Source organism: Corylus avellana, chromosome ca3 (assembly GCF_901000735.1).
Source record: "Corylus avellana chromosome ca3, CavTom2PMs-1.0".
Lineage (NCBI taxonomy): Eukaryota > Viridiplantae > Streptophyta > Magnoliopsida > Fagales > Betulaceae > Corylus > Corylus avellana.
In genome coordinates this window covers 27,800,679-27,811,782 of record NC_081543.1, presented here as the reverse complement: position 1 = coordinate 27,811,782, position 11,104 = coordinate 27,800,679, and the positions used below count along the sequence as shown (strand labels likewise).

General features: G+C 34.7%; 2 protein-coding genes across 3 annotated transcripts in view; one reads left to right on the top strand and one right to left on the bottom strand.

Annotated features, from left to right (window-relative positions):
• Window positions 1–3,286, top strand: part of LOC132175268 (peroxisomal hydratase-dehydrogenase-epimerase-like) — an 11,907-nt gene extending 8,621 nt beyond the window's left edge. Inside the window, exons 7-9 of the mRNA XM_059587148.1 lie at window positions 1,670–1,952; window positions 2,492–2,686; window positions 2,853–3,286. Of these exons, the coding sequence (XP_059443131.1) occupies window positions 1,670–1,952; window positions 2,492–2,686; window positions 2,853–3,230 (856 nt within the window). The 3' untranslated portion in view covers window positions 3,231–3,286. The remainder of the gene's footprint in view (window positions 1–1,669; window positions 1,953–2,491; window positions 2,687–2,852) is intronic.
• Window positions 3,287–5,876: 2,590 nt separating this feature from the next.
• On the bottom strand, window positions 5,877–10,590 carry LOC132175248 (tetraspanin-10-like). 2 transcript variants are annotated; one of them, XM_059587123.1, is made up of 12 exons: window positions 10,534–10,590; window positions 10,285–10,377; window positions 9,710–9,822; window positions 9,547–9,601; window positions 9,393–9,448; window positions 7,307–7,354; window positions 7,062–7,110; window positions 6,891–6,974; window positions 6,707–6,774; window positions 6,383–6,508; window positions 6,221–6,296; window positions 5,877–6,145 (listed from the first exon to the last, which is right to left on the bottom strand). In XM_059587123.1, the coding sequence occupies exons 2-12, from the start codon at window positions 10,336–10,338 to the stop codon at window positions 6,062–6,064; spliced, it is 813 nt and encodes a 270-aa protein (XP_059443106.1). In that variant the 5' UTR covers window positions 10,339–10,377; window positions 10,534–10,590; the 3' UTR covers window positions 5,877–6,061. The 2 variants fall into 2 exon arrangements, with proteins under 2 accessions (XP_059443106.1, XP_059443105.1); XM_059587122.1 differs by lacking the exon at window positions 10,534–10,590 and having other exon boundaries at window positions 9,393–9,601; window positions 10,285–10,527.
• Window positions 10,591–11,104: the final 514 nt, after the last annotated feature.

The following is an 11,104-nucleotide window of genomic DNA, read 5'->3' as shown; positions in this document are numbered from 1 at the left end:
AAATTATACATATATAATATGACATAACTCATAAGTATACCAATTCATACTAATACAATAATTAAATATCTAGAGACTTATTTCCAATGTATGTTATAAACTTATAAGTCTATATATGTTATAAATCTATATAAGTCTACATATGCATATGAATAATATAAATGTATAATATCAATACTTAATCATATGATTCAATGACAATTCAAATACTTTATTCAAGACTTCAAGTGAATCATATTATTAATGTAAAATGATGATATGATTCGTATAATATCAAATTAAGTAATTGACATTGAATTAAACAATAACCAAGGTGTTACTTATAAACAAAATTTAAGTATTAATGTATTATCATTATAATTTTAGTAATTTATATATTATCACTATAATTGATATGATTATATCACATGATGACTTGATCATTAAATCATATGATTATATAATAATAAATAATACATATATAATATGACATAACTCATAAGTCATAAGTTTACAAGTTAATCATATGATTCATGTACAATGATAATCACAATTGATAGAGGATTTGCTAGAGGACCAAATGAGAGGATTGATGAAGTTTTAATGTTTTATTTGTATCATTTAATGTTTTATTTGAACTTATTTTATATGCTTTGTATTAAACCTTTTTTATATGTTTTTTTTATATGTTGTGACAGTTGTCTGAATTCTGAATTTTTTTTTATATGTTGTGTTGAATTTTTTTTTTATATGTTGTTTTTTTTTTAAAAAAAGAAAAAGTTAACCGGTTATGATTTAATATTTAAGGAAATTTTTTTAAAGTACAAGTAAATGTAAATTTTGGGTCAAATATTTTTTATTTTTCAATATGGGCTCTTTTTATAGCAATTGGGCTCAAGAAGACACTAAAAAGAAAAGAAAAAAAGAGGGTTAAAAAAAGCCCAAAAAGGCTCAAAAAACCCAAAAAAGGAAGCCCAAAAAGCCCTAAAAAAAGCCCAAAAAGGCCTAAAAAAAGCCAAATTTTGAAAAAGCGGTTAGCAGGCGGTTATCTACTTCATTAACCGCTAACCACTGGTTAACCGCTAACCAGTGGTTAGTGAAATTTACTAACCCCTAAGGCAGTTACGGTTAGCGGTTATTGCCAATAACCGCTAACCGTAACCGCCTTGACACCCCTACTGATTTGCATCAATCTCTCTCAAATTGCTCTTCTTTTTCGGCAATTTCAGCTTATTTCTTCTTCTTGACAAAATGACCGAATGGCGCCGTATATGGTTGAGAAGAAAAGTGTCGGTCAAAATAATTAAGCTTCTCAAGGAAGGAGCCAAATTAAGCAATAATAAATGAGAGACAACAAAAGGTGTGGGAGGGAAAAATAAGTCAAAGACTTGATGAGAAAATCAAGTCACCTACTGAACACTATACGTATACGTAATAACTAACATGGAAGATAGCAATTAGTAGAAAGATGTCACTGCGTGCGTAGAAAACCCAGAGATGACCAACTATAAATACCCCATAACCTTACCTTAAACCATAAAACCAACAGCAAAACCATAAACTTCCCATAAACAGGCGTCAATGAATAGCGGAAACAAGTCAACAAACATGACGAAGAGGTAATTAATTGCATCTTTACCAACAACGTTTTAATATGAGTAGTGAAACATCCTTAATACTCTCCCTTAAGTTCTTTGCTTTTGCATTTGTTTCAAACTTTTTGCTTCAGGATTGCAGTTGTTACGGGGGCCAACAAAGGGATAGGATTTGAAATATGTAAGCAGCTAGCTTCAAATGGGGTGAAGGTGATATTAACTGCTAGAGATGTGAAGAGGGGCAGTGAAGCTATTGAAAAACTCAAGGCGGCTGGATATTCCGATGTGATTTTTCATCAACTTGATGTGGTGGACAAGGCTAGCATTTCATCTTTTGCAAATTTCATCAGAACCCAATTTGGGAAGCTTGACATATTGGTATGTAATCCAACTCGATCTCTGCTACTTGTGATCACGTATAATTAGTTGTTTGTATTGCACGGGCAGTTAATGCGATTGGATAGGAAAGCCCTGAACTGGTTTGGACTACCCTATAGGTGCGCGACCCACCTACCCTCTCATATTAACTGCCTGTATTGCATGTCTAGATCCTTGGTAGGATACTTTGATTTTAATGGAAGAGATCCTTGGTAGGATACTTTGATTTTAATGGAAGATATGACTTTGACTTGTATAGATGTGAAATTCATATGGATGTTTGAAAAAGAAAAAATGATGAATATGGATGAACCCTTATTCAATGGTCTAAGGAGGATAAATAATCATATACAGATACCTTTCTAATCAGTCTATAGTTTTGAATTAAGATGAAATCATGTAGTGTTTTTTAGATCATGATGAACAAAAAGTCATTTGCTTGGTGAAAAACAAAGACCAATTTAAGTAGATGAAATCGTGTTCTTAATTATCCCCTCTTTTAGTACTCTGATATATATTGAAATTGTTTCAAATTGCAGATAAATAATGCAGGGATTACTTCAATTATCGGAAGCTTGGAGACAGATTATGAGCAAACTTACGAAACAGCCTCGGATTGTATAAGAACAAATTATTATGGGATGAAGCAAGTAAGCAAAGAACTAATTCCACTTCTTCAATTATCCAATTCGGCAAGAATAATAAATGTCTCCTCCTCCCTCGGATGGCTAAAGGTACAAATATATATACAATATTATATAAAAGTTAGATGCTACTAACAATGGAAGAAGGCACGATTCCTCAACAAATTAACACAGGGTTAATCAAATCATGACAATTCAAAACACTTGGAAACTTCACGGTAATTTCTGATTTTTAATTTTTCTGTTTGTATTTCAGAATATCTCAAATGAGAATGCAAGAAAGGAGCTAGGAGATGTAGATGGCCTCACAGAAGAGAAAGTGGACAATGTGGTGGAAGGGTTCTTAGAAGACATCAAGGAGAATCTGATACAAGTCAAAGTCTGGCCTTCAAATTATCCTGCTTATATTGTCTCCAAGGCAGCTCTAAATGCTTACACAAGGGTTCTGGCTAAGAAGTACCTCAATATTTCCATTAACGCAGTTACTCCCGGCCTAGTCAAAACGGATTTGAATCGAAAAACCGGGGGCGTGTCTGTTGAAGAAGGAGCTCAAGGTCCTGTCATGCTGGCTTTGATGCCAGAAGGTGGACCTTCCGGTCTATTCTTTTATAAGACGGAATTGTCAACCTTTTAACTCATATATAACTGGTACACTACAATGTAGTTGCTCATTTCCATGTCTCATTTTGTAACAATTCCTACGGTTCTTGTAGTTTTACTTTTTCACTTAGAAAGTTTTATATGTTATGTATTTTGAAAGGTGTTCGTTCTTGTGTTGGCTAATTCGGTGATCAAAATGGAAGTTCCAACGCTCCAAGATTCATTCACAAGACAAGGCAATCCAAGAGCTCAAATACATGATAGCGTCCGGACACGAAGATAGAGCTGTCCGGACACAATTTCCAGCAAGCAGATTTTGACCCCCATGCAGTGGCCGTCCGGACAGCAAGCTCCCCTGTTTGGACGGGATATGTTAAACGAAAAGAGATGGATCTGAGCTCAAACATCTGCATTCTGATTGAAAAAACTACAGTTTGAAAGTTTCAATCGCAGATGGCATTAAAAGTAAGCATTGATGAATAAAACACCCTTATACACAACCTTATATACATACGGGTACACACCAAAACTGCGTCAGCATACATCTTTGGTTCCAAAACCAAAGAAGAGATTGATAAATCTTTGGTTCCAAACAAAAAAAACCATCACAAGAAGACATTAATGGATACATTTCCACTAGTCAGTAAAAATCATACTCAAAAATTAAAATCTAAAAGCTTATGTATGAAACAGAGTGGTGCATAAGGGAAGTAGCATATACTGATATAAGAAAGAAGACCTTTTTAGAATTCACAGTTCAAGAAGTTCTTTCAAACATCGAACTTAAGTCACACAACCAATACACTGTAACATAAAAATAAAAGCGGAGAACAAGTTCAGAAATCACAAAAATGTAAAGGATTTATCAAAAAAAAAATCACTAAAATTTTCCCATAATCTACCTAAGGGTCTGTTTGGAATTGCGTTTGAAGGGCCTAAAATTACTTTTAATACTCAGAAAGCCCGTTTGAAGAAAAACGTACTCGTTTGATAGAAAAATTAAAAGCACTTTTAAATGTTCAAAAAGCTAAAAGATGGCCAAAAAATACTTTTAGTAAAAGCTTAAAAATGAAACTTTTGCCTAAAAGCTCTTTTTTACTTAAACGCTTTATTTCTCAAACTCAATCCCAAACAGGTTAGCTATCAAATGGGTATAAAGAAAATCATCAATTTAATCTCAACCCAAAAGACCCAATCAACTTTCCCTCAACAACAAACACCATCACCAATCAACGAGAGGTAAGAAAATTGGACGGCTGTTCGAGTGAGATTACCTCAAGTAGAATTCTGAATCCTCTTGGTTCACTGATCGGATGGCTAGAGGAGAAGAGGGAATGCGTTTGATTTACGGAGGGGCAAGGAAGAATTCGGTTTGGTGAAAGTGAAAAGCCTTTCGTTTCTTGGTCGGAAAGAAGAAAAAAAGGAGCGGGAATATATACTTTAATAGTCCGAAGTATCTTTCATTTCCTAACTATACGTATATGACTTTAAACTTTAAAAATTCACCTCGACTATTATGGGTCAAATTAAAAATTTTTACATTTTTTTAAGTTATTAATAAATAAAATTAAAAAATATATTAATTGGACTAATATGAAAAGGGTCACCCCTTTTTAATGTTTTTTTAATTTTTTTTCAAATGATTTTTTTTTAATGAATTTAAGGGTATTTTGGGAAGAAAAATGAGAAAGTGTCTAATTTGATACGCGGTGGTAATATGGGAGGTCATACTGTCACTTTTTAAATTTTTAGGTGTAAGTACAAAATGAATAACTGTACAAGAAGTAAAAAGTGTATTTCTCAAAAAAAAAAAAAAAAAAAACCAAAAGATTAATTAGTAAAAAGTGTATTTTATCCCATATTTAATTAACCTTTGAATAACCTTTATTAAACAAATATATATAATAATTGGTTAAAACTGCCTAAAATACAAGTATATTATGAGATAGTTGTAAGATAAAAATGTGGTATATATCGTTACTCAAAATAAAATGTTGCTTCCTTTTTCGAATGGACCCTCGATTTCAAAAATTATCATAGATGGTATCTGTATTAATTGAAGGACCCAAATGGTACTTCCATCAAATATTTTTAAAGTCATCGCCTTTCACAAATGCAACACGTTCCATACACCACATCATATTAAGTAAAAATTTAAAAAGAAAAAATAAAATTAGAAAGGAAAAAAAAAATTAAAATGGTTCAGTTACCCTAAGCTAACCATAGGGGGTGGCCAAAACCACCCCTAACCCGCAATAGGAGTGGCAAGAGCAACCCCCTTCTTTTTTTTTTTTTAATTTTAAATAATAAAACATAATAAGACATGTGACAATTGCTAATTGGTTTGAAGTGTCTCTCCGCTGGGCTTGCGAGTATCTCTATGCCACTTTTTTTAATCCAATAAATCCATTTAATAAAACAGCCTTACCACGTGTCGTAATAAAGTTAATCTAATTTGACTCCCACAACCAAACCTTTTTTTTTTTTTTTTCTTTAAACAAAAACGACACTATCATTACATGGTTAACATTAGTTGTTATTACGTACAACAAAATTAGGTGGTGAGCGTGGATTTGAAGCCAGACAGAGAGACAGAACACTCACATGCTTCATAACCTAATATTCACATTCCCCACCTTCCTAGTATTCCTTTTTCCTTTTTACATTGGAGTGGAAAATCAGATTTGGAATTGTGATTCATTACTCATAGGAATCGGATGGAAGAATATTGCTCACCAAGTACATAAATTACACAATTTGTTTCCATTTCATCAGAAATTAAAAATTTGTACACTATTGAATTCAAAGTTTCTTGTAAAAGGCCTCCCAAACTTCCCAACCCACAGCATGAATAATAGGTCCTCCTCAAGCTTTCGAACGGCTCCGGCTCCGGCTCTGGCTCTGGGCAGCGTTTCGTCGTGCGCAGCATCCGACAAAGTATATCATCGACTGCATTGCACAACAAATGAAACATAAGTGTCAAGTAAAAGGACAACATATATAGACAGGTCATTTGTGTCTTACCAAGACAAGAAACAAAACAATATTGAAGATTGCAACCACTCTCCACTCGATTTTCATGTATTGTGCAACACCAGCCCTGGTGAGAGATTGGGAAAAGGCAAAATGTAGGAAGATTTATTCAAGAAAAAGAGGAAAAGACAATGAGGTAATGATGATGCTTACTTGCAGGAATCACAATTATAGCACTTGATGGCCCGGGAGTTCTTGTAAAGTTTGCAGTCATGGTTGGAACTAACTGGATGAAAGCTCAAGTCATAGTATGATGCATTCACAGCAGGATAACCACACCTATATTTGAGTTGAATAATAGCAAATATTGATGTCAGTAACTTGGATCATCACCATTTTGAATTATTGTCTGAAATAAACTGCATATATAATCACATATGTGTGAAAAACATTGTTGGAATCTATGTACTTTTTACTTGAAGAGGATTTTAGCTTCAGAATGGAGAAAACTTTACAAAACAACGGCAAGGCACCTACTCAGACGGCGGTCGACAGCAGCCAGCCTCAATGGGGCTCAGTTTTGCCAATTTATATTGTTTAAGGGTCTGCAATCAACAAGTGAAGAAATCTTAAACCAAATGGTGGGGAGAAGTGAAAACATCCCCATTCATGTCACAGGAGAAAAGATCAACAAATTCAATATAAAAGTTCAAAACCAGACCTTATACTTCTTCGATAAGTTATTGCAATCTTCAGATTTCACAAGACAGCTCTTCAAGCGCTTCCATTTTTCGGTATCATTCAGCTAAATTAAGACACCAACATCAAGCATTATTACATAACAAAGCTGACACTGATATTCTTCGCATTGCTAATAATATAATATTCTCACCTGTTTTAGAAACCATGAGTGATAGTCTTGAAGTTGATACTCTTTATACCTAACCAAACAAGAAAACAGATATTAATTGCAGACATCATGTCAACCCTAGTTGACTCTTGCATAAGAGAATCAAAACAAGAAAGAAGTAATGACAGAATATTACCATTTAAAAAGGAATTGAGCATTTTACCAACCAAAAGCAAAGTGAGAGGCAACAATGATGATGCTATCAGATGAATTACAAGTATTCTCACCTCAAACCAACAACGCTATGACCAGATCCATTATTTGTTACAATAAACCTACAAGGAAAGGAAGAAAGTTACATAAGATTAGAACAAGCACCAAGAAGAAGTGAGTGTGTTACTTGTTAAAAAACACTTCTTAACATTATCTAGAAAGAAGGCAAAATAAAGATTAAACTATTGGCGAAGAGAATATGTTGTTAGGTGTGACTTGCCACCCATCACACGTGGGCCCCAGCGTTGATCGTCTTGGCATCTTTGCCAAATAGCTGAGAAGCAGTGAGGATGGCTGTGAGTAACTCTGTAGGAAAGAGTAAACTGAGCTATGAAGACGTCAGGGATTTGATTTTCAATGAAGAGGTTCGCAGAAAAGATGCGGGTGAAGCCTCTTGTTCTGGTGCTGCTTTAAACCTCGAGACTCGGGGCAGAGGACAAGATAGAAACTCTTGTCAAGGCAGATCAAAGTCTAGAAAAGGGAGAAGCAAATTCAGATTCGACCGACAACCTGAGTGTTGGAACTGTGGCAAGACTGGCCACTACAAAAAGAATTGCAGGGAATTGCGGAAGGAGACTGAGAACGATTATGCAAACATAGTGACAGAAGAAGTATATGATGCCCTACTTCTTTCTGTTGACAGTCCCCTTGATTCTTGGGTCTTAGACTCAGGAGTATCTTTTCATACGACAGCGATCCGTGAAATTCTCGAAAACTATGTTGGTGGAGATTTTGGGAAGGTGTATTTGGCTGACGGAACGGCGCTGAATGTTGTGGGCTTAGGCGATGTTCGCATTAGAGTTCATAATGACTCGGTATGGAAGCTACAATATTATTGTTTTGAATCAAACTCATGTTTTTTCTCACAGCATTCACATAAAAATAATTGAATATTAACATTCATACTTTAAATGAAGAATGACCACAGTAAATCCTCTAAGTGGATTCAAAAATGAGTCACCTCTAGCAGTAAAATTGAGTGCTTTGTATGAGATTTGCAAGTAGAAAACGTAAAAATTATATTATTTACTAACTAAAAAAAACTAAAAAAAAAAGTAGCATTAAAGACAATAGTGACAAAAGCACCAGAGTGATTTGGGAAGATCATGTTTTACTTATTTAACCAACACTATCTTCAGAGAAATTACTTCCATTGGAGCTGCATTGAACACAAATGAATACCACACCTGGAAACCCACTCTGGCAATTTAGGAAATGGTGACAAAAGCACCAGATTGATTTGGCAATATACCCTCAACATATATCATTAGTTGTCAATAGATTTAGTGTCTTCTCCTTGTTCTGTTTGTCATAAAATTAGCCACACAATCATATTCCACTCATCCGCTCAACTCAAAACCACATCTTCATCGCTTTTTGAGGTTTGCATTTAATGTCCAGTTCCCATATAAACTCATGCCACAACCATGCAATTTCGTTTTCTTCTAAAATGTACAAATTTTACTAAAATGAACCAAAGGGTAGCTACACGTATACATGGGAAGCATACAATAACTCAAGTCCGGAATAAACTAGAATGAGCTAGCACCAACACCAGCTAAAAACAAAATCTAGAAAGAAAGTAGTAGAGAGATCCACTCTCAAGGGGAGGTATTTAAGCTTCTGAGAAATGCGAGCTTAATGTAATCTAATGGTCCTTCAACACTCCAAAAGCTTGAGAGTTCCTCACCAAAGATTGCACATCAAGCAAAAAAGCATAAAATTCCAAAACAATCTTCTATTTTTGTAGCCAAAAGCCCCATAACAACTTGTCAAAAGTCTCACAGAATTTGAAAGCACTCAACTAATACCAAAAGACCAAAAATTAAACCCAGAAGACTTAAGCAGTAGCATGATGTGACAAGTAATGATCCACTTATTCTCCATCATTTTAGACATATAAGACCAATTGACTAGATTTTCTGTTTAATATGATTATTTCTATAAGAATTTTCAGATGGATAGCTCAGGAAACAAAAATGGCAATAACATAGCACTTGCAGAAAAAGTATGAAATCCATGGCAAAAAGAGTTATCTACAACCCCAATCATAAGCTTTACTTTAGACAACAAATCAACTTCAGCTTCACATATACTTACGCCAATACAGTGAATACTAGAATTCCCACCAGAATGAAGCACAACATGATCAGATACTGCAAGTGAAACACGTCAAGGCGCACCCAGAAAATAAAGAAAGAGAAACGAAATAATGTTGTACACGACACAAATAAACTCATTTTGAAAAGGATACGATCCACAAGAGTATGGAGCTGTTTTTGAGTGCGCCAAAGAACCCGATTATAGATCTACAGTTCAAAGGAAAACAGAAACGAATATGTAAATGTTAAGGGAAGGGAAAATATTAGAAGTATAAGAAGGCTTCAAAGTCCACTGACACAGCAAGAAAAACTTACACCACAAAGATAACAGCACCAAGGCCCAAAACAGGGAGAGTGAGGGACTTTCGACAGCCATCTTGATGGGTGCTCATCCATATCCCAAAAATTATGACAGTTACAGCTAAAAGCTGCACAATGAGGTAAGAAGTAAACATAAACCCTCTATAAAAAAAGATAAAAGGCACATGATTTACTTCGTTGCTTCAATTTTTCATGTTCTCATTCCAATTAACCATCCAGAACAATTTGCAGAATCAACTACAAAAGCAATGTCAGAGTAAATTGAACAGCAAGAACCCAAATTTAGAGCTAATAACAGATAAAGCCAAAATCTTGCAAATGAAACAAACCCAATAGACACTAAAAGAATGTTAAAAAGAACCCACAAAACAAGGCAGACATTAAAACCCAGCAGCAGAAACAAACCCATGTATGACCTGATCGACAACACCAAAAGAGCAAACCAAGAAATGGAGAACACAAAAAGAAGGGCCTTTTCAAAATGTACAAAAAGAATCAACTTCAAAAGTGAAAAATAATCAACTAGAATCTAAACAAACAAGAAGGGAGATAAACAGCTCAAAGCATACCATGGTGAGAAAGTTGATCCATCTGATTACAAAAGTGCTCGTTCCCACACCCATTTTCCCTTTCCTCCTCCTTTGTCTGAGTTGTCTCTCTATCTGACCTTCAACATAAAGCAAGCAACAAAGCAACAGAGAGAGAGAGAGAGAGAGAGAGAGAGAGAGATGTCAGAACTGCTGGGTGTGAGAATAATTGTTTCCAATATAAAAAGGAAGAGTCCCTTCTGAGTTCTGAGCTCTTGAAGTGGCACTTACACTTCAAGAAAAGAGAAGGGGCAAGTAGGAGCGGCTTGTCTTGACTGGGGATCAAAGATAAGCGGCAAGGGGCAATGTGGTCAATCACAAAACAAATGCACATGGTTCATGTTACTCACTCACTGCTTACCACCACACACGACACGACACCCGTTATTTAACAGAAAGCGGTGACTCTTGGTCTAAACATCCAAGTCAAAGACAAAGGTTCAACGTATAATGTTCCCCCGTATGACATGGGTGTATCACTGTATCCGTAACAAGGGACAATTCCCTCCACTCTATTTGAAATTGGGATAATTTTTTTTTTTTTTTTTATGGTAAAATTTTTATTTTATAGATTTAATATATAGACAATGAATATATTGTTGCACCATCTGAAATTTAAAATAATGAAAAATCAAATACTTTATTTCTCTAATTAAATGGCTCTGTGTTTTGTTTCCTTTTCTTTTATCGGGCAATCTATTAAATGACTATAATGTTGTTTTTTCTTTGTTTTTTTTTATAAGAATATGATTTCTTTTCATTATTATGATTTTTTTTGTTCTAAGCAAATGGCTGGCTATAT

Excerpts from the sequence above, each read along its gene's own strand:
- LOC132175248 (XM_059587122.1), bottom strand. The coding sequence starts at position 10,306 with ATGGATCAACTTTCTCACCATG. Across the intron at positions 6,975-7,061 it reads ACTCATGGTTTCTAAAACAG|CTGAATGATACCGAAAAATG; the intron begins GTGAGAATATTA and ends GTCTTAATTTAG. Across the intron at positions 6,775-6,890 it reads ACTTATCGAAGAAGTATAAG|ACCCTTAAACAATATAAATT; the intron begins GTCTGGTTTTGA and ends TGTTGATTGCAG.